The following is a 22,124-nucleotide window of genomic DNA, read 5'->3' as shown; positions in this document are numbered from 1 at the left end:
TATGAATGAGTATCGTCAGCTGTGTTGGGAGAGGAGAGATGCATGAAGCAGTAAAGATTTCCCGAAAGTAAACCAAATGTTTTCTAAAGTCCAGAGTTAGGCACAACTTACCAAAATGTTTCACAATACAGACAGAAAAGGGACATGCTATTGCAAAAAGCAACAATTCTGTTAACGACATTTGTAAACATTGAGTGTTTAGGGGTCACAATGTGAAAATGATTTCGCCAGTGTCACTAGGATTATGCCAATATTTACTAGTGCCGTATCAAAGTCCAGATTGCCCTCTTCATAACCACATGGCACATTAAAGAACAGAGTAAGTCATTTACAATTCATTTGATATAGGATTTAATTATATAAATGAAAGTGAGCTCAACTGGTGTGAAAACATTAAGCAATACTCCATGGAATAGGGAATTGATTTAGAACAATCTCATGGCAAATTAAGTTCAGTATTTGTTACGTTTGGAAGATGAGAAAGTGATTAACATACTCGCTTAACCAGTTCAGCTCCAGGTCTTCTCTTTGAATAAATGAATAGATGAATTTTTTTTAATCAGAAATATTTCAAGTAATCCACCTGAAAAATACATGGTGCAATGGCTTCCTCTACAGGTTACTTTGCAGTTTTATCCTCATATTTTAATTCTGAATTTCTTCAACGTCTATTTGGGCTTTTTCCCTTGCTTCTGTTTTGCCCAAGACTGAATATTCCAGCAAAAATGGTTCCAAAACCATTTTAAGTCTTGTGTAGTTGATCTAGTTTCCCAGTTTTCTGTCACTGCATTCTAACTAAAGCAGTACATAACACCCATGGATTCCAATGTGTTTCTGTGCAATCTCAGTTGTTTAAATAGCTTTAATTAAATCAGGAGATAAACTGTAGTTTCCACTTATACTATATTCACATGCACTCACGTTCTCAGCACACTGAATGAAACTCTACTTTCTTAATGAAGTGAGAAATCTGGAAAGTTAGAAACAAAATATTTTTTTAAATGTTCAGAGGTGCCCCCCTTGAATGCAGGCTCTCATTTTGCATGGTGACAATAAAACAAAAGTGACCTCTGCAGTTTTATAGGGAGAGTTTATTAAGCAAAGTTATTTCCTTTGCATTAAGAACAAAGGAGTTCTTATTTCAGTATTTTTTGTGGCTTGAAACCATAAGCTTTGGGAGAAAAAAGATTCTGTATAATTTCTTACTGTTTCTAAAAGGGGTGATTTTGTAAGCTTTTAGAAGTGATCTCAAAGATCATGAGGATACGACTGTGTACTAAATTCAGGAATCTAATACATAACCGTTATTTAAACTCCATTTGAATATTTTAAGGACAAAACAAACTCACTTCAAAAAGCTGTTCAGGGCTTTCCTGGTGGCGCAGTGGTTGAGAGTCCGCCTGCCAATGCAGGGGACACGGGTTCGTGCCCCGGTCCGGGAAGATCCCACATGCCGAGGAGCGGCTGGGTCCGTGAGCCATGGCCGCTGAGCCTGCGCTCCGCAACGGGAGAGGCCACAGCAGTGAGAGGCCCGCGTACCGCAAAAAAAAAAAAAAAAAAAAAAAAGCTGTTCATCATTTCAGTTATTAATTAGCCACAGTTATAAAGTTCTCTCACACTGAACTAAAATCTACTGCCAGCCATTTTCCCCAGTTCTACCCAGGAGCAATATAAAACTCCACTGACATCCTAATACTACATCTTCTCACTACAGGAAGACAGTTCTACCCTAAATTTTTTCCCTGTGCCCTAATCTTCAGTCCCACTGAATACCATTAATGATTAACAGAAAATTTCTGCCTTATTTTGACCTTCTGAAACTGGGACAATATCCAACCTTGTAAACAAGTCAATAAATTACAGAAAATGTACTAGATATGAAGGTTCTCAGTCAATAGAGTATAAAAAGCCACTATCAATCCTACTGTCTTGTCCTAGTTTCCAAGATAATGTGCGATTTGATCATGTAGGTTTATCCACCTTCTTTGTGATTTTGATGGTATTTGAGTTGGTCCCTTATTAGAAAATGCCACTTAAAAAGGTCTTTGTCCCTCAATTCTGACTTCTCACTTTAGTTATATGCATTGAACAGTCCACCTGAAAGACGTAGTGTACAACAGCTTCCTCTACAGGCAATTTCCACTGAAATCAGGCATTTTTAACATGAATTCTAACAAATCCCAAAGAGAATCTTTTTAGTTTTTATATTTTTAATTTTTTTTGGCTGTGTTGGGTCTTCTTTGCTGCACGCAGACTTTCTCTAGTTGCAGGAGGCTACGCTTCATTGCGGTGTGCGGGTTTCTCACTGTGGTGGCTTCTCTTGCTGCAGAGCACGGACTCTAGGCATGTGGGCTTCAGTAGTTGTGGCTCATGGGCACTCTAGAGCGCAGGCTCAGTAGTTGTGGCGCACAGGCTTTGTTGCTCCATGGCATGTGGGATCTTCCCGGACCAGGGATCGAACCCATGTCCCCTGCACTGGCAGGTGGATTCTTAACCACTGCACCACAAGGGAAGTCCCGAGAATCTTTTTAAAAGGAAAAAAAAAACAAAAAAAAAATCTTCCCCAGCCAGTATCCAGCTACTACCATCTCCACTCCAAACCATAAAACAAGAATTTCTACATATAAGCAATATCATATGATATAAAATAGACGACTAATAAAGACCTACTGTATAGCACAAGAAACTCTACTCAGTACTCTGTACTGGCCTATATGGGAAAAGAATCTTAAAAAGAGTGGATATACGTATAACAGAATCACTTTGCTGTACACCTGAAACACAATATTTTAAATCAACTATACTCCAATTAAAAAAAAAAGAATTCCTACTCTGCCTTATGTATATTCATTCATCCATGGAGCTGAGGCGAGTACATTTAGGGGGTAAAATGCATACCAGTAATTGCCATCATATCATCCAAGATGGATTTCCCAATATTTAAATCCAGGAGGATAAGTTACTAAATGTTAAAACCATTTAGAACAGGAACTGGGCCATTTCTATACTTCTTACATTTTTTTGGAAAGATATAGCATCAAAATGTTGGCAAATTTCCTAGACTTTCTTGCATAAATGATGAATCGGGGAAGAAAAACACTGGCTGCCTTCCATGCGTCCACCTATTGTATATGTAACAGGTGTGTTGAACAAGTGGGTCTCACCATCAATAAAGAACTCATCCCCTGTGCAAACTAGCTCTTCCCAACCACCCGAATGGACTTAAGAGTAGGTTCTATGATTTTTCTGATCACTCATATAAGGTCCTCTGGTCCTTTTGAACATCAAAATAACAACCTGTTAACAGCCATGGGACTGTCTGGTTAAAGTCAAAAATTTGTAAATTCATTTAAAATTGAAGCTACTCCCCCAGATCAGGCATGTTTCAGTCCTACTGCCTTTAGTGGCAAAGGGAGGCATACACTTTCCTCTGCCTGTTCTCTTCTCCTTCCTGCTACTCTCTAGGCTGCTTTTAGTTCCTCCAGGGTTAACACAGGGAAAAGAAAAGCTAGTAGGAAAGGTTTCCCCCCTTGGTGTCCATACGTTTGTTCTCTACATCTGTGTCTCTATTTCTGCTCTGCAAACCGGTTCATCTGTACCATTTTTCTAGGTTCCACATATATGCGTTAATATACGATATTTGTTTTTCTCTTTCTGACTTACTTCACTCTGTATGACAGACTCTAGGTCCATCCACATCTCTACAAATAACTCAATTTCTTTTCTTTTTATGGCTGAGTAATATTCCATTGTATACATGTACCACAACTTCTTTACCCATTCATCTCTCGATGGGCACTTAGGTTGCTTCCATGACCTGGCTATTGTAAATACTGCCGCAATGAACATTGGTGTGCATGTGTCTTTTTGAATTATGGTTTTCTCAGCGTATATGCCCATTAGTGGGATTGCTGGGTCATACGGTAATTCTATTTTTAGTTTTTTAAGGAAACTCCATACTGTTCTTTATAGTGGCTGTATCAATTTACATTCCCACCAACAGTGCAAGAGGATTCTCTTTTCTCCACACCCTCTCCAGCATTTGTTCTTTGTACATTTTCTGATGATGGCCATTTTGACTGGTGTGAGATGATACCTCATTGTAGTTTTGATTTGCATTTCTCTGATAGTGATGTTGAGCAGCTTTTCATGGGCTTCCTGGCCATCTGTATGTCTTCTTTGGAGAAATGTCTATTTAGGTCTTCTGCCCATTTTTGGATCAGGTTGTTTTTTAATATTGAGCTGCGTAAGCTGTTTATATATTTTGGAGATTAAACCTTTGTCCGTTGATTCATTTGCAAATATTTTCTCCCATTCAGAGGGTTGTCTTCTCGCCTTGTTTATGGTTTCCTCCGCTGTGCAAAAGCTTTTAAGTTTCATTAGGTCCCATTTGTTTATTTTTGTTTTTATTTCCATTACTCTAGGAGGTGGGTCAAAAAAGATCTTGCTGTGATTTATGTCAAAGAGTGTTCTTCCTATGTTTCCAAGAGTTTTACAGTGTCAGATCTTACATTTAGGTCTCTAATCCATTTTGAGCTTATTTTTGTGCATGGTGTTAGGGAGTGTTCTAATTTCATTCTTTTACATGTAGCTGTCCAGTTTTGCCAGCATCACTTATTGAAGAGACTGTCTTTTCTCCATTGTATATCCTTGCCTCCTTTGTCATAGATTAGTTGACCATAGGTGTGTGGGTTTATCTCTCGGATTTCTATCCTGTTCCATTGATCTGTATTTCTGTTTTTGTGTCAGTACCATACTGTCCTGATTACTGTAGATTTGTAGCATAGTCTGAAGTTAGGGAGTCTGATTCCTCCAGCTCCATTTTTTTCCTGCAAGACTGCTTTGGCTATTCGGGGTCTTTTGTGTCTCCATACAAATTTTAAGATTTTTTTTTGTTCTAGTTCTGTAAAAATTGCCATTGGTAATTTGATAGGGATTGCATTGAATCTGTAAATTGCTTTGGTTAGTACAGTCATTTTCATAATGTTGACTCTTCCAATCCAAGAACATGTTATATCTCTCCATCTGTTGGTATCATCTTTAATTTCTTTCATTAGTGTCTTATAGTTTTCTGCATACAGGTCTTTAGTCTCCTTAGGTAGGTTTATTCCTAGGTATTCTATTCTTTTTGTTGCAATGGTGAATGGGATTGTTTCCTTAATTTCTTTTTCTGATCTTTCATTATTAGTGTATAAGAATGCAAGAGATTTCTGTGCATTAATTTTGTATCCTGCAACTTTACCAAATTCATTGATTAGCTCTAGTAGTTTTCTGGTGGCATCTTTAGGATGCTCTATGTATAGTACCATGTCATCTGTAAACAGTGAAAATTTTACTTCTTCTTTTCCATTTTGTATTCCTTTTATTTCTTTTTCTTTTCTGATTGCTGTGGCTAGGACTTCCAAAACTTTGTTGAATAATAGTGTTGAGAGTGAACATCCTTGTCTTGTTCCTGATCTTAGAGGAAATGTTTTCAGTTTTTCACCATTGAGAATGTTTGCTGTGGGTTTCTCATATATGGCCTTTATTATGTTGAGGTAGTTTCCTTCTATGCCCACTTTCTGGAGAGTTATCATAAATGGGTGTTGAATTTTGTCAAAAGCTTTTTCTGCATCTATTGAGATGATCATATGGTTTTCCTTCAATTTGTTAATGTGGTGTATCACATTGATTGACTTGTGTATATTGAAGAATCCTTGGATCCTTGGGATAAATCCCACTTGATCATGGTGTATGATCCTTTTAATGTGTTGGTGGATTCTGTTTGCTAGTATTTTGTTGAGGATTTTTGCATTTATATTCATCAGTGATATTGGTCTATAATTTTCTTTTTTTGTAGTATCTTTGTCTGGTTTTGGTATCAGGGTGATGGTGGCCTCATAGATTGAGGGAGTGTTCCTCCCTCATTTCTGAGTGTTCCTCCCTCTGCTATATTTTGGAAGAGTTTGAGAAGGATAGGTGTTAGCTCTTCTCCAAATGTTTGATAGAATTCACCTGTGAAGCCATCTGGTCCTGGACTTTTGTTTGTAGGAAGATTTTTTTTTTTTTTTCAGTACATGGGCGTCTCTCTGTTGTGGCCTCTCCCGTTGCAGAGCACAGGCTCTGGATGTGCAGGCTCAGCGGCCATGGCTCATGGGCCCAGCCACTCTGTGGCATGTGGGATCTTCCCGGACCGGGGCACAAACCCGTGTCCCCTGCATCAGCAGGTGGACTCTCAACCACTGCGCCACCAGGGAAGCCTGGAGGATTTTTAGTCACAGTTTCAATTTCATTACTTGTGATTGGTCTGTTCATATTATCTATTTCTTCCTGGTTCAGTCTTGGAAGTTTATACCTTTCTAAGAATTTGTCCATTTCTTCCAGGTTGTCCATTTTATTGGCATAGAGTTGCATTTAGCAGTCTCTTATGATGCTTTGTATTTCTGCGGTGTCCATTGTTACTTCTCCTTTTCATTTCTAACTTTATTGATTTGAGTCTTCTCCCTATTTTCCTTCTCCCTTTCCTTGATACTCCTTGATGAGTCTGGCTAAAGGTTTATCAATTTTGTTTACCTTCAAAGGATCAGCTTTTAGTTTTATTTGATCTTTGCTACTGTTTTCTTTGTTTCTGTTTCATTTATTTCTGCTCTGATCTTTTATTTCTTTCCTTCTGCTAATTTTGGGTTTTGTTTATTCTTCTTTCTCTAGTTCCTTGAGGTGTAACGTTAGATAGTTTGAGATTTTTCTTGTTTCTTGAGGTAGGCTTGTATTGCTATAAACTTCCCTCTTAGAACTGCTTTTGCTGCATTCCAAGGGTTTTGGATTGTTGTGTTTTCATTGTAATTTGTCTCTAGGTATTTTTTGATTTCCTCTTTGATTTCTTCGGGACCTCTTGGTTATTTAGTAACGTATTGTTTAGCCTCCATGTATTTGTGTTTTTTACTTTTTTTCCCTGTAGTTGATTTCTAATCTCATAGCATTGTGGTCAGAAAAGATGCTTGATATGGTATCAGTTTTCTTAAACTCACTAAGGCTTGATTTGTGACCCAAGAAGTGATCCTGGAGAATATTCCATGTGCACTTGAAAACTGTAATCTGTTTTTGGATGGAATGTCCTATAAATATCAATTAAATCTATCCAGTCTATTGTGTCATTTAAAACTTGTGTTTCCTTATTAATTTTCTGTCTGGATGATCTGTCCATTGTGGTAAGTGAGGTGTTAAAAGTCCCCCACTAATACTGTGTTACTGTCAGTTTCCTTTTATAGCTGTTAGCAGTTGCCTTATGTATTGAGGTGCTCCTATGTTGGGTGTATATATATTTATAATTCTTATATCTTCTTGGATTGATCCATTCATCATTATGTAGTGTCCTTCCTTGTCTCTTGTAATAGTCTTTATTTTAAAGCCTATTTTATCTGATATGAGTATTGCTACTCCAGCTTTCTTTTGATTTCCACTTGCATGGAGTATCTTTTTCCATCCCCTCACTTTTAGTCTGTATGTGTCCCTAGGTATGAAGTGGGTCTCTTGTAGACAGCACCTATACGGGTCTTGTTTTTGTATCCATTCAGCAAGCCTGTGTCTTTTGGTTGGAGCATTTAATCCTTTCACATTTAAGGTAATTATCAATATGTGTGTTCCTATTACCCTTTTCTTAATTGTTATGGGTTTGTTTTTGTAGGCCCTTTTCTTCTCTTGTGTTTCCCACTTAGAGAAGTTCCTTTAGCGTTCGTTGTAGTGCTGGTTTGGTGGTGTTGAATTCTCTTAACTTTTGCTTGTGTGTAAAACTTTTGATTTCTCTGTCAAATTTGAATGAGATCCTTGCTGGATATTACATCCAGCAAGGTTGTAGGTTCTTCCCTTTCATCACTTTAAACATACCATGCCACTCCCTTCTGGCTTGTAGATTTTCTGCTGAGAAATCAGCTGTTAACCTTATGGGAGTTCCCTTGTATGTTGTCATGTTTCCCTTGTTGCCTTCAATAATTTTTATTAATTTGATTACTATGTGTCTCGGCATGTTTCTCCTTGGGTTTATCCTGCCTGGGACTCTCTGCGCTACCTGGACTTGGGTGGCTATTTCCTTTCCCATGTTAGGGAAGTTTTCAACTATAATCTCTTCATATATTTTCTTGGGTCCTTTCTCTCTCTCATCTCCTTCTGGGACCCCTATAATGTTAATGTTGGTGCATTTAATGTTGTCCCAGAGGTCTGTGAGACTGTCCTCAATTTTTTTCATTCTTTTTTCTTTATTCTGCTCTGCAGTAATTATTTCCACTATTTTATCTTCCAGGTCACTTATCCATTCTTCTGCCTCAGTTATTCTGCTATTGATTCCTTCTAGTGTATTTTTCATTTCAGTTATTGTTCATCTCTGTTTGTTCTGTAATTCTTCTAGGTGTTTGTTCCTTAATTCTTCTAGGTCTTTGTTAAACATTTCTTGCATCTTCTCGATCTTTGCCTCCATTCTTTTTCCGAGGTCCTGGATCATCTTCACTGTCATTATTCTGAATTCTTTTTCTGGAAGGTTGCCTATCTCCACTTCATTTAGTTGTTTTTTCTGGGGTTTTATCTTGTTCCTTCATCTGGTACAAAGTCTTCTGCCTTTTCATCTTGTCTATCATTCTGTGAATGTGGTTTTCCTTCCACAGGCTGCAGAATTGTAGTTCTTCTTGCTTCTGTTGTCTGCTCTCTATAGTTAATTCTTTTTCTTATTTTATTTCTTTAATTTTCATTAAAGTTTATAGCATGCCATCAAATTTTGATCCATTGTGATAAAACGGAAAGGCACCAAAAAGTGTAATTGCATATAGGTATTGAGAAAAATGCTACTTTCACCTTTGATGAGTCATGTGGAAGATCACTTTGTATATATACATTTAATGCAACATTCATTTAAAAGGAAAAAGATACTTTTTTAATATATATTTCTGGTTCCTAGGTCGAGATTATGAGAAAGATAAAGTCTGCAAGGAACTCGCCAGCCTGGGAAAAGATGACTTCACATCTTTGTAAGTATGAGGTACTCGCTCACTCTCCTAGTTACCTGACCTTGAATGAAGCTAAGTGTGAGGTATCTTCAGTTCTGTGTCAGGGACTGAACTGATCTCCATTAAGATTAAGAGGATAGAGCCCCAGGGTCAAAGTGGGCAGAGATGTCAGGCAAATGGAGGACATCCAAAGATTCCAGCTGAACTATTGTTAATATGGTCTAAGAATTTGTTACAAGTATACTAGGAGTTGAGAAAACAAGTAAGCATAGTTTTCCAAGGTGAATTAAAAGGCAAATAGTACATGCTATGACGCTGGCAAACAAAGGCAGCAAGGTAAAGGAAAGGTTCATTTGGGGAGGCTTGAGAGAGGAAAGAACATGAGGCTGGTTTGATGGAACTCCCAAACCCAAGTTCTACTGTTACAAGATGCGTCTTTGTTCCAGATAAACTTATTTTTAAAGCCAATGTCATATTTTCATTAGTCAAGAACATGGGTGCAATATTCCACTAAAAAATTGAATAGATTTCATATTAAAATATGTGCAAATGTGAAAACTTTAAAAAATTCTGCATACATTGACTTCCATTTCTCCTCAGGTCAATGGTCCTATACAGCAGAAAATTTCCCAGTGCTACCTTTGAACAGATCAGTCATCTTGTGAATGAAGTTGTCTCCTTGACAGAAGCCTGCTGTGCTGAGGGGGCCGACCCTGACTGTTATGACAACAGGGTAGGATTGTGTGGTTGGCCATGTCTATGCTGGCCCATAGAAGGGGGTCAAGACAGGCCTTTACATTATATCTTGGGGAAATTTTAGACAGCAACCCACCTACTCCAAGTTTGAGGGAGATACGAAGTCTATTATCCTAGAGTCCAAATTTATTCTGGTATAGTGAACCAATTCTGCCCATTCGTCCTACAAGGTTCAAATGAGAAAACTGGGATGTGTATTATTATCATGGACCGCTTGAAATAATTCTAATATATTCTGTGTATCTTAGAAGCCTACCAATACCCATACCTGTATCATGCCAAGACTGGTACCAAGTGCCCTGGAAAAACTTAGTGTTGGTTTCAAGTTATTTGGGGGTTCAAAAACTGCCCTGTATATACACACACAGTTCTGCGTTTTCTACCTTAGAGTATACACGCAGAAATAGAAAATGCTGAAATGACAGTTTTCAAAATATAGACAACAGCTGAAAAATGTGAAACTACAGGTGTTTCTAGCAATTTACTGATACTGTCATCCGGAAGAATAAAAATGACATTTAGCTGCATCTTGATAAAGGCCTCTACAGACAAATGTCTCATTGCTCAAGACTTCAACAGTTAGCCAACAGACACAATGCTCCAAAGATCTAATTAGAATATATTCTATGACTCTTACCTATTAATGTCTTTACCTGGACCTTATCTACATTCTAAGAACTTTATCGTTTTCTCCCACCAACAACTCCACAAATAATATGTCATTTCAACACAACCTTCTGCACCATCTTAAAATAAACAAGCAAACTACCAACTACAATCAAAAAAACAGAACACATTTTTATTTCCATTTTGTTTTACATATTTGCTAACCCATCCCTTGACCAGAAATGTTTGGTCATAACCCATCCAAGACTGTTAGAGACAGATCATAAGAACAGAGATAGCATTGACATTTTTTGGATAACACCATTTTCCTGCTTTACAAAGCAATTTTTTTCTACAAATATGTTACTTTCTTTGTAAACTTTTTTTTTTTTATTTGAAAGGAGGTAATAAAAAAGGAAAAAAAGGAAAGTTGCCAGGGAAAGAAATGGGAAAAGATTCACTGTTTACTTTTGGTTTACATAAATGATTCATCATGTTGCTTTGCTTTCCTTCATCGATAGGAAAGATCTTTAGAAATTTCATCTTCAAAAGATATCTTATAAAATAACTGTAAAGGTGTCAAAATCATTTTCCCATGTAAATCCCCAATTTTTTCCATGGACTTATTTCTATTTCCATGGGACTATTTCTACTCCACATTTTTATTCCAGGTATCAAATTCTTTCCAAACAGAACATTTTGTTGCTACAACTGCTTTGGTGGTACTCTTACCATGGGCTTAGTCCGCCCACACGTATCTATGTACCACTGTTGAGGCAGTAAATTAAGTTGTACCAGTGCTTCAACCCATGATGCATAGGAGAATAAACTTTGGGACTTTGGGGAAAAAACAGGCCCTCAGGCCTCATCTTTGACCTACTGATCAGAATTTCTGTGTTATGCAGCCCAGGTATTTCTTTTTTTCTGTTGTTTTTTTTTTTGGCATTTCTTATTTTTATACACTGATGCAAAAGCAGGCTAAAGAACCATTGAGTAGGAGAATGCAAATCAATGTTGAAGACGAAAGCAGTCAAGGATTAAGAGCCTGTTCATTTAACAAAGGGAGGAGAGGAGGGAAGAGGGAGGTCCCCATTCTTAGCGGTATTTAGAACAGAATACAGATGGGAGATCACATCAGAATCAATGGAGCTTTTTCAAATGACCTCCCTCATCCTTAGAGATGTTAATATCCCTGTGGATAAACACTGTACTAGAGGATCAAACCTCTAACAGCTGCAATCATATACAGTTAACTCATTAATGAAGGTTCTCTTTTGGTCCTACTCTGAGTCTTAACATAAGACCCTGTACTAGCCTATAACTAGAATAATGCAGCTTGTCATGGCCAGTTTGTTACTAATGAGAATTTTAAAATTTAAGACTAAGATGTTATACTAAATGGAGAACTATAAGCCTGGAAACTTGCACATATGTGAGTTTACTTTTCTTTTCTCATTCTAGACTTCAGCATTGTCTGCTAAGTCCTGTGAAAGTGACTCTCCATTCCCAGTGCACCCAGGAACTCCCGAGTGCTGCACCAAAGAGGGCCTTGAAAAGAAACTCTGTATGGCTGCCCTGAAGCACCAGCCACAAGAATTTCCTACCTATGTAGAGCCAACAAATGATGAGATCTGTGAGGCATTCAGGAAAGATCCCAAGGGGTTTGCTGACCAGTAAGCTGCTTTCATCATATGTAAAACTTCAGGGCATAAAATAACACACATGTCTAATCTAACCCCCTATTCTATATAAACACCTCTTATACCGCAACCCGGACAATTACCAATAACGAAAACTTGACTGTCACCCACAACATCCCATCTCTGTCAGTGCCTATTACAAATAGCTTTCTCAGATGGAGATGAAGTCAACTTTCCCAAACGTCCACCCTCTCTCATCCTAGTTCTAGTATCTGAAGCAGACTCACTTGGATCCCCTGTCCACATGACACGTTCAAATATTTGACAGCAGCTGTTGTGATTCCTCTTATGTTAGGGATCCTTGCACACTCCATCTGATAGAATTTTATTGCTGTGCACAAGTATTTAATTTCCAGTAGAGCATAAGAAATAAACAGTTTTTCATTCTTACAGTACATTCCCAGAAACACTTGTGAACATGACACTTGTTCTACCACATTAGTGGACATTATTACTTTTACCTTCTTGTTTAACATTCATGAAGAGCCGATTATATATTGATTCTTTACTCTCAGAAGATCATAAAGTTGTAAAAAAAATTATGATAATAGAAAAATATATATATACACACACAGAAGTCAAAAGCAACATCATTCAAACTGGCTTTAGAAGTATGAAATCAAGGTCGTGATTTCATAAAAGTTGGTTGGCTTGCCCATCCCTGTAAATTCAGGGAGGATTTTGCCTAAGATCTCAGTCTCTTTAGACACTTAGTGGCTTATGCTCACAAAAATTAAAATAATTTCAACAAACAAGCCTATACACAGCAATTGTCTAGAATAAACAGATAATGAAAGATAATTCCATTACCTTCATTTCAATTTTTTCCACCAACGTTAATAAGCAGCTACCATAGGCCATGCATATGGCAGATGCTAAAGGAATAAAGGGACAAATGACCCCTCCCAAGTAATCTACATGGAAATTTAGAAACGATTTTTTAAATGAAGATATTGATTAAAAGTGACTAGTATTATCACCCTTTCTCTAAATCCCTAGTGCTTTTTAGATATTATAACTATCAACTAACATGCACCCTTTTTCCATCAAAATACTTCTGAAAAAGACTGTTTCCCACAAATGTTTTGACCAATCCTATTTTTCCCCCCACAGATTTATGTATGAATATTCCATTAATTATGGACAAGCTCCTTTGACACTATTAGTCAGTTACACCAAGAGTTCTCTCTCCATGGTAGGGTTGTGCTGTACCTCACCAAACCCAACAGTATGCTTTTTGAAAGAGGTAAGTGTCATTTTGTTACATAGTTATGTTCTTTTTTCTTCTTCTTCTATTAATGCCGTTCCTTTCAAATAATGTTAGAAAGATTCCGATTCTGGAATCCGTAAACGTTTTTAAAATGCCTCTTTCGTATTTTGTTAATTGGAAAAAACACACAATCACCTCTGGGGAAAAAGTTCCGTTGGTCAGAATTCAGTTTTCTAGTCATCAAAAGGAGTCCAAATGGTCTCTTTTTGGCCATTCCTGCACACTGCTTTCAATGGATCCTGACCATCTAATGATAAATAAATAATTCTCTCATTTATTTTCTAGAGACTTCAGCTTAAACATTTATCACTTCTCACCACAATGTCAAATAGAATCTGTTCACAATACTCTGCTTATGGGAAGGAGAAATCAAGGCTCAGGTAAAGATTTAGCACCATCAGCATGTATAGCTGTTTGTTTCTGCACTATCGATCCGTAATATTAGAATTCTCTAAGAAAATGTTTGTAATAGAAGATACAGACCATAGTGTTATGCTCCAATAATCCTCAAGTAGGGCCCAGTTATTTTTTCTTTTCTCTACACAAAATAAGAATAAGGAACAAAACTTTTCTAAAACATAATTTGATTTTAATCAACCTTTTCCATATGCTCATATGGGAAGACTGGTAGACCACTAGAAATTATCTCCTCAGTATTCATATTAGCATGTATTACAAACACATGAGCAAAAACAATCGTTTTTATTCATCACGTGTTACTTGCTTTGCCTATGTTTTCCTTGGGAAAAAACTTCCTGAATTCTTGTTATATGAAGCTTTGTGCTCTATAGTGTACATCTCTTAAGCTTCGTGAATTTATTCTAATTACTTACTTTGTTTATAAGCTTCACTTTGATTTTTGTATGGCTATTGTTAATTTCACAATTTTGACAGTTTCTATGTTTACACTTCCCTCAACTTCTCAGACATCTAGATTTGCCAGCTTTGTATCTTCAGTATTTAGAGTCTCTTTAATTCCTTTTACTCTGATCCACAAGTGTTTTCCTCTAATGGTAATGAAAGAATTCATGCTGGGACCAGATCTTAATGTTCCCCCAAAGGGCATAGAAACTACTTTCATGAGTCCTTTAAAAAATAGTCTTCCATTAGAACTACTGAAATACTAAATGGCATCTTCTCTAAAACTTCCCTTTAGTTTTCCTTGCATTTAGAGTATTTGGCATGCAGAGCATAGGAACTCATAGTATAAAACCCCCTATAACAATATACATATATGTCTTAATCATAAATTTCTACTTGCATTAGTGTCTAGGAATTTACTCCAAGGAACTATCACTGAGTGTGGACAAAGAGTTAGCTAAAAACATTGCTGCCACATTTTTTTAAAATATGAAAAACTTAGATATTTCCTAATAGAGCCCATTTAAATCAATCATGATATATTCATTTATGAGAGAATGCCATACAGTTTGTTATAATTAAATTTTAAAAGAATATTTAAGGAAAACAAAGTATTGCTAAAAGAAATCAAAACTACAGACATTTCATGCTTATGGATTGGAAGAATTAATGTTGTAAAAATATCCAAAGCAATCTACAGATTCAATGTAATCTCTATCAATATCCCAATGGTTTGTTTTTTTTTTTTTTTTTTTTTGCTGAAACAGAAAACAAAAATCACCCTAAAATTCATATGGAATATCAAGGGACTCCTTATAGCCAAAACAATCTGGAAAAAGAACAACAAAGTTGGAGGTCTCACACTTTGATTTCAAAACATATTACAAAGCAACAGTAATAAAGACACTGTGGTATGGGCATAACAAGATGCAGAGAGACCAGTGGAAAAGAATAGAGCGCTCATATAGAAACCCTAATATATATGGCCAAATGATTTTCCACAAGGGTGCCAAAACTACATGATTGAGAAAAAAGTCTCTTTGACAAATGGTGCGGAAAAATTGGATTTGCACTTGCAAAAGAACGAAGTTGAACCCTTACCTTACACCATATATTAAAATGAATTCAAAATGGATTAAAGATCTAAATCTATAAAACTCCTAGAAGAAAACATAGGGAATAAACTTCAGGACATTGGATTTGGCAATTTCTTGGAAATAACAAAGCATAGGTCACAGCAAAAATAGATATACAGGACTACATCAAGCTTAAACTACTGCACTTTAAAGGAAAAAACCAAGTGAAAAGGCAATCTATGGGATGGAAGAAAATATTTGCAAGTCATCTATCTAATAAGGGTTTAATATCTAGAATGTGTAAGGAAGTTCTACAGCTCAACAAAAAATAACTTGATTAAAAATAATTGAATAGATGATTCAACAAGAGATATGTAAGTGGAAAGATATTCAACATCACTAATCATAAGAGAAATACAAATCAAAGCCACAATGAGATATCATCTCACACCTGGTAGGATGGCCACTACCAAAAGAACAGAAAACAAGTGTTGGCAAGGATATGGGGAAATTGGAATCCTTGTGCACTGCTGATGGGAATGCAAAATGGTACAGCCATTGTGAAAGATAGTATGAAGGTTTCTCAAAAATTTAAAAATAGAGTCACCATATGATCCAGCAATCTCACTTCTGCATATATGTCCAGGGAAATTCAAAGCAGAACCTCAAGGAGATATTTGCACACCCATGTTAACTGCAGCATTATTCACAATAGTCAAGAGGTAGAAGCAACCCAAATGTCCACTGACAGATGAATGGATAATGTGTGATACGTACATACCATACCTATATTACATATTATACAGTCTTACATTCCTGTCACATGCTACAACATGGATGAACATTGAGGACATTCGGCTAAGCAAAATAAGCAGTCACAAAAGGACAAATACTGTATGATTTCACTCATATAGAATATCTAAAGTAATAAAAGTCATAGAAAAAGAAAGCAAAAAGGTAGAAGCTCACCAAAGGCTGGATCAGTGGGGAGGGGGCAGTATTTATGGGTTTCGAGTTTTAATTTTGCAAGATAAATTTCTAGAGATCTGTCATATAAAAGTGAATATACTTAACATTACTGAACTATACACTTAAAAATGGTTAAGATGGCCAATTTTATATGTTTTTTGCCGCAATTTAAAAAGAATGATATAGAACCTATTCCTGATATATTAAGTGAAAAAGGAAAATAGGTGAATGGTATAGCAGAGCATAATCGCTTATAAAATACCTTGTAAGCCTTATAAAATACTTCAGGGTAACACATCAAAACATCAACATTTATTAACTCTGTGGTCTAGCGCTATAGGTCTTCATTATTTCTTTTATCTGCAGTTTCTAAATGAACTTATGAAAATTTTTAAACACGATGAGGGGTCACAAAAACACAACGCTGGCCTTATGAATAGACATTAGTGCTTTCTTTATTGCCATTTTAGATCTAACATTTTTTTTATCACAACTATTTTTTTAACATCTTTATTGGAGTATAATTGCTTTACAATGTTGTGTTAGTTTCTGCTGTATAACAAAGTGAATCAGCTATACGTTAGATCTAACATTTTAAAGGCATGCTTCAACTACGTAGATCTGGCCAGAAGAGACGCTCTATATCAGTACTGAAAATATGAAAAGATTCATTGGGGATGACTGAATTCTGAATAGTGACTTCTGCACAAAGGATCCATCATATAGCAGTTGTGCTCTATACAGCCACTGAGGAATTAAAATTATGCTATTACTCCTCCCGACTCTGTGTTCATAATGAAACCAAAAAAACCTGGGAATATGGGTCAACTACTAATTCATTTTTAACTGTTTAGCCATCTCATCAAATTTGCCCAAAAAGTGCCTACTGCAAATCTGGAGGATGTTTTGCCACTGGCTGAAGGTGTTACCACAATCCTCTCCAAGTGCTGTGAGTCTGCCTCTGAGGACTGCATGGCTAAGGAGGTAAGAAAATCACCATCATCATGAGCCACATACTGAGTGGCAGACTTTCTCCTAAGCTGCTTTTTATATGCATCATCTCAATGAATCCTCATATGTATCCTATGAAATTTAAATATATTGTTAACTCAGTTTTACAGATGAGGAAACAGAAGATTAGCAAGGATTAATAATTTGAAGTCATACAACTAGCAAGTGGCAAAGTCCACACACAAGGACAAGATTCTGATTCCCAAGACCTTACTCTACCTACAGAGTCCAATGCAGATCTACTAGTCGTATATAGTTAAGTTTAAATTAAACAAGTTTAAACTTCAACTTTGGTAACACTAGCCACTTTTCAAATGCTCAGTATTGCACAGTACAGATAGAAATTATTTCATCATTCATCATCTGTTCTATTAGACAACACTACAACCATTAAAGTGTCTAATGTTTTTGTTATGTCTATTAAAATTTGATAGTCATCCAAATTTCTCACCTTTCATTTATATAATCCTTTCAAGTAGATACAAATTTGAACTGTTACTTAAATAAAAGTCACTACGTGTCTGTGGACCTCTTTAGAGATAGATACTTTGTTACCTGGCCTTTTTTCATTAAGGATACCTGTCTATGTCCATAGATGTTTTTCTATAACCTGACTTATAATGGCTAAGTGGGACTCTATGTATGTATTGCATATGCTGCATTAATCTACCTAGATATGCCATCTTTTTATTTAACCAGTCCCCTTTTATTGGATTTAGGTTGTTTCAGTTTAATATGTTAAGCAATGCTGCCCTTAATAGCCTTATAGCTAAATCTTCCCTTCATCCATAATTATTTTCTGAGAGTAAATTCGTGGAAATCAGATTGTATACTTTAAGGCTCTTAGTACACATTGACAAATTGCCCTCCGCAAATGTCCTACCAATGTACTTTGAAAGAGCATTCACACTGACTTCTGTAAGCCTTCCTTATTTTTAATTAGACTAACTAGGAAACTAACAATGCACAAACTCACAATTGCTTTTGTAGCTGCTTGAGTACACAGTAAAAATCTGTGACAACTTATCCACAAAGAATTCTAAGTTTAAGGACTGTTGTCAAGAAAGAACACCCATGGACATTTTTGTGTGCACTTACTTCATGCCAGCTGCCCCAAACCCCGACCTACCAGATGTCAAGTTGCCCACAAACAAAGATGTGTGTGATAAAGGAAACACCAAAGTCCTGGATCAGTAAGTAGGGTTGATCTAATTTGACAGTATTGATATTCACTAGCATTAAGTGACAAAGAAATTAAAATGGGAAGAAATAGTAAGCCTTTACCTGTTTTCCTCCAGCTAAGAACTAAAATAAACCATTGGTTGCGTATACTGAGTTGCATGAACTACGAGTACGTGTATACTTGAGGTGTAAAAATATTTCTTAATTAAGTCAACAGGCCCTAAAATCAATTACCAGTATTAGAGAGCAGGATTTAGACTGAATTTGGATTGAAACTAATTTACATTTGTCTAAGTACTCATTGTTTTTTTTTTGCGGTACGCGGGCCTCTCACTGCTGTGGCCTCTCCCGTTGCGGAGCACAGGCTCCGGACGCGCAGGCTCAGCGGCCATGGCTCACGGGCCCAGCCGCTCCGCGGTTTGTGGGATCTTCCCAGACCGGGGCACGAACCCGTGTCCCCTGCATACGCAGGCGGACTCTCAACCACTGCGCCACCAGGGAAGCCCCTCATTGTTTTTATAAATGCATAAACAATGGGATGAGACAATGTAAGAATTTACACAAACTGCTTTCACAGAAAAGCTACCTAAGTTACTCACTTGATGCTTTATATAGGGTTCATTGTATTATAGTTGCATAAAGGACAGTTCCACAGGCATGTGAAGTAGATCTGTTTATATATAAATATATAAACAAATTTATATGTAGTACGTACAGCATTTTACTTGAGTTAAATTAACTAGTTACAATAGCTTCAAAGCAACTGTTAATAATTTGCATTCAAATGAGAATATTGATTTTAACTTCAAACCTGTTGATTTGGAGTCAATTTTAATTAAATCTTATTTTTAATTAAGAAGGCAGGTATTCTGCCTTAATAGATGTCAAATTTCAAAACATGACATGCCTCCACAAATCTACCCATTGTTAAAGAGCGTTATCTCCTTTCTCTTTCATGCCAGGTATGCGTTCGATCTAAGTAGGAAGACTCATATTCCAGAAGTATTCCTCAGTAAAATACTTGAGCCAACCCTGAAAAGCCTTGATGAATGCTGCCACTCTGAAGACTCTGCTGCCTGTTTCAATGCTAAGGTACAATGTGCTATATTTTCTTTATCAACTTTGCTATAGATCAAGGGTTGGCAAACTGCAGCTCATAGGGCAAATCTGGCCTGGTGTCTGTGATCTAAGAATGGTCTTACATTTTTAAATGCCCTAAAAATAATAATATTATACATGAAAATTATATAAGACTCCAACATCAGTGTTCATAAAGTTTCGTTGGCATATAGCTCTACTTATTGTTTATGGCTGTTTTGCCATGGTGGTAGTTGAGTAGGTACAGCAGAGACTGTATAGGACTTACAAAGCTTAAAGTATTTACAATCTGGTCTTACGTAGAAAATGTTAGCCAATATCTGATATAGATAATAAACACTCATCTTGATACATTGCATGGAGTTCTGATTTAACATCTCCCTGGACAGTGTTTCAAGACAAATAACTGTTTTCTTACAGGGTCCTCAATTGACGAGAGAACTATCTTCTTTCATTGAAAAGGGACAAGAACTGTGTGCCGATTATTCAGAAAACACATTTACTGAGTACAAGAAAAAGTAAGGGACTTGTTCTGGCTGATTCCTCCAAATTTATCAATAATAGTAGCCCAGTACTGCTATTTGAAGAAGAGTTGAAGACTTTAGATGTGCTAAGCCCAAAAGGAAGGCATTTCTTTATAAATAAGTGTTAACACTAAAATAATAGGCCATAATAATAAAAAGTTTTACTGGCTTCCTGGAAAATCTCTGTTGAGAAGATCGTATCATTCTCAACTTGATTAATTTCTTAGATTCATTTCAAATCATTTTGAACAACACAGATCCAGCAAGCACAAATACAACCCCACAAAAAGACCTTTATAAAGAATCCCAAAAGGATGACACCTTCTTCAGTGACCCCCATGAAGTCTACCTTAACAAAGCTCTAAAAGAAAAAAAGCTGTGAAATCCTTAAGTTCAAAATGGTTATTTCCCAGTTATCAGAAAATTACATAATTAATAGATCATGGAGGCGTTATAGAATGTTACAGATAATGCAAGATTAAGTTCTCTGCCAACAGTTTTGAACTCCAGGATGACACGGGGCAACTGAGTGATAATTTATATAATCTCAATACATTAAAAATGTTAATGCAGTCAAATTGACATTTTGAGTTTTGAAAGTAGAGAAGATGGAAACGATTGAGTCTAGGTATTTACAATCCCATACATGCCCTTTTTCTCCCTATCCTACCAGAGTTCCTTCTGGTCTGACTTGCTTTCCCTCCCAGCTGGAACCAATTCTTTTCAATAACGTTTTTATAAGCAGGCTAGTCACCCTCACCCTGTTGTCCTTTCCCTGTATCCATTTTACTAATCCCAAATCCAGATAAACTTGGGTTTCTACTACTTCCCAATCCCACTACTGAGTGGGCTGGCAAGTATTTCTTGGAGAAAGTCGTAAACCAGGCTGAGTCATAAACCATTATGAGGGTAGAGAGTTACCAAGATCATAGACCAATCAAACTGGGAGAGAATCAAGAGAATTCAGATCCTAGCACCGTCTTGAAAGGGAGATAGAGAGTTAGTTAATAGTAGAGCTAAAAACAAGAGCCAAAGTTTCTAACCTTTTTTGTGTTTTCTAGTATAGCTAGTTGAGAAGTAGGCAAACTGAAGGGAAAATTACATAAAATGAGGGAGAATACATGAAGGTGACAAAGTCCTGTGAGGGAAGTATTCTTTGAGGAGTTTGAAATCTAGAACTTGAGAGAAGATGAAAGGTCAGGGAGAATAGAGGAGGAAGTCATCCATGCTGATTGATGCAACTGAGCGAATGAAAGGGGAAAGGCGGGAATTCAAATTCAGCAACAGTTTGTATGTTTACTTTCATGATCTAAAGAGACAGGTTTCACTTTCTAATCTCAAATTGAGGCACTAAAAATCGTTCCACAGATATTAAGTTTTCTTAAGAAGGGCAACTATATTTTCCTTTTTTGTTGCTAAAGATCTGAAGTGGCTATCATTTTGCACTAGACATGTTTATAAAACACATCTAGTAAAACTTTACATAAAATTGGCCTTTCAGACTGGCAGAGAGGCTAAGAGGAAAACTGCCTGATGCCACAGAGACAGAACTCGAAGAGCTGGTTGACAAGCGCTCAGACTTTGCGTCCAAGTGTTGTTCTATAAACTCACCTCCTCTCTACTGCAATTCAGAGGTAAGAAAATTTAACCCTCTACTTAATCACTGCATAGTATTAAGAACTTATATAGTAAGATTTACTCATTTGTTATTGATTGCCTGATGGAGAAATGTTTTGTTGGCCTTTTCAGATGCAGTAATCCATTTGTTTACATCCTCCATTTGACCCATTATTCTCCAGCAGTCATTTCAGAATGCTATATTAGAATAGTCAAAAAAGATAAAGAGAGCACTCCATTTCACTTTACAGCTAACTTGGAGGTATTAGTGACAATTCCAAGAATTTTGATGTCTCACCCATTCTATTTCTGCAGTATAGAGGCAGGGTTAAGAACAACTCTACGCCATACCAAAATAGTATCTTCCTTTGCTCATCTCTTTCTAAAGTTCATGATATTAAGTTGTATCCCTTTGGGCCGGATTTAACTATTGTTGGTTTTGTTGTCTATTGGGAAGGAAACATTTATGATCCATTTTGGAC

At 36.6% G+C, this 22,124-nt stretch overlaps 1 protein-coding gene across 1 annotated transcript in view; it reads left to right on the top strand.

Moving 5' to 3' along the window:
* Positions 1-21,746, top strand: part of GC (GC vitamin D binding protein) — a gene marked incomplete at its 3' end in the record, with an annotated part of 29,507 nt that extends 7,761 nt beyond the window's left edge. Inside the window, exons 2-11 of the mRNA XM_079919826.1 lie at positions 8,924-8,993; positions 9,573-9,705; positions 11,796-12,007; positions 13,148-13,280; positions 13,590-13,684; positions 17,065-17,194; positions 18,212-18,414; positions 19,366-19,495; positions 19,922-20,019; positions 21,527-21,746. Coding sequence (XP_079775952.1) covers positions 8,924-8,993; positions 9,573-9,705; positions 11,796-12,007; positions 13,148-13,280; positions 13,590-13,684; positions 17,065-17,194; positions 18,212-18,414; positions 19,366-19,495; positions 19,922-20,019; positions 21,527-21,746 — 1,424 coding nt within the window. The remainder of the gene's footprint in view (positions 1-8,923; positions 8,994-9,572; positions 9,706-11,795; positions 12,008-13,147; positions 13,281-13,589; positions 13,685-17,064; positions 17,195-18,211; positions 18,415-19,365; positions 19,496-19,921; positions 20,020-21,526) is intronic.
* Between the last annotated feature and the right edge of the window lie 378 nt (positions 21,747-22,124).

This window comes from Stenella coeruleoalba, assembly GCF_951394435.1.
Source record: "Stenella coeruleoalba genome assembly, chromosome: 4".
In the NCBI taxonomy this organism is placed as follows: Eukaryota; Metazoa; Chordata; class Mammalia; order Artiodactyla; family Delphinidae; genus Stenella; species Stenella coeruleoalba.
This window is presented reverse-complemented; position numbering and strand designations above follow the sequence as displayed.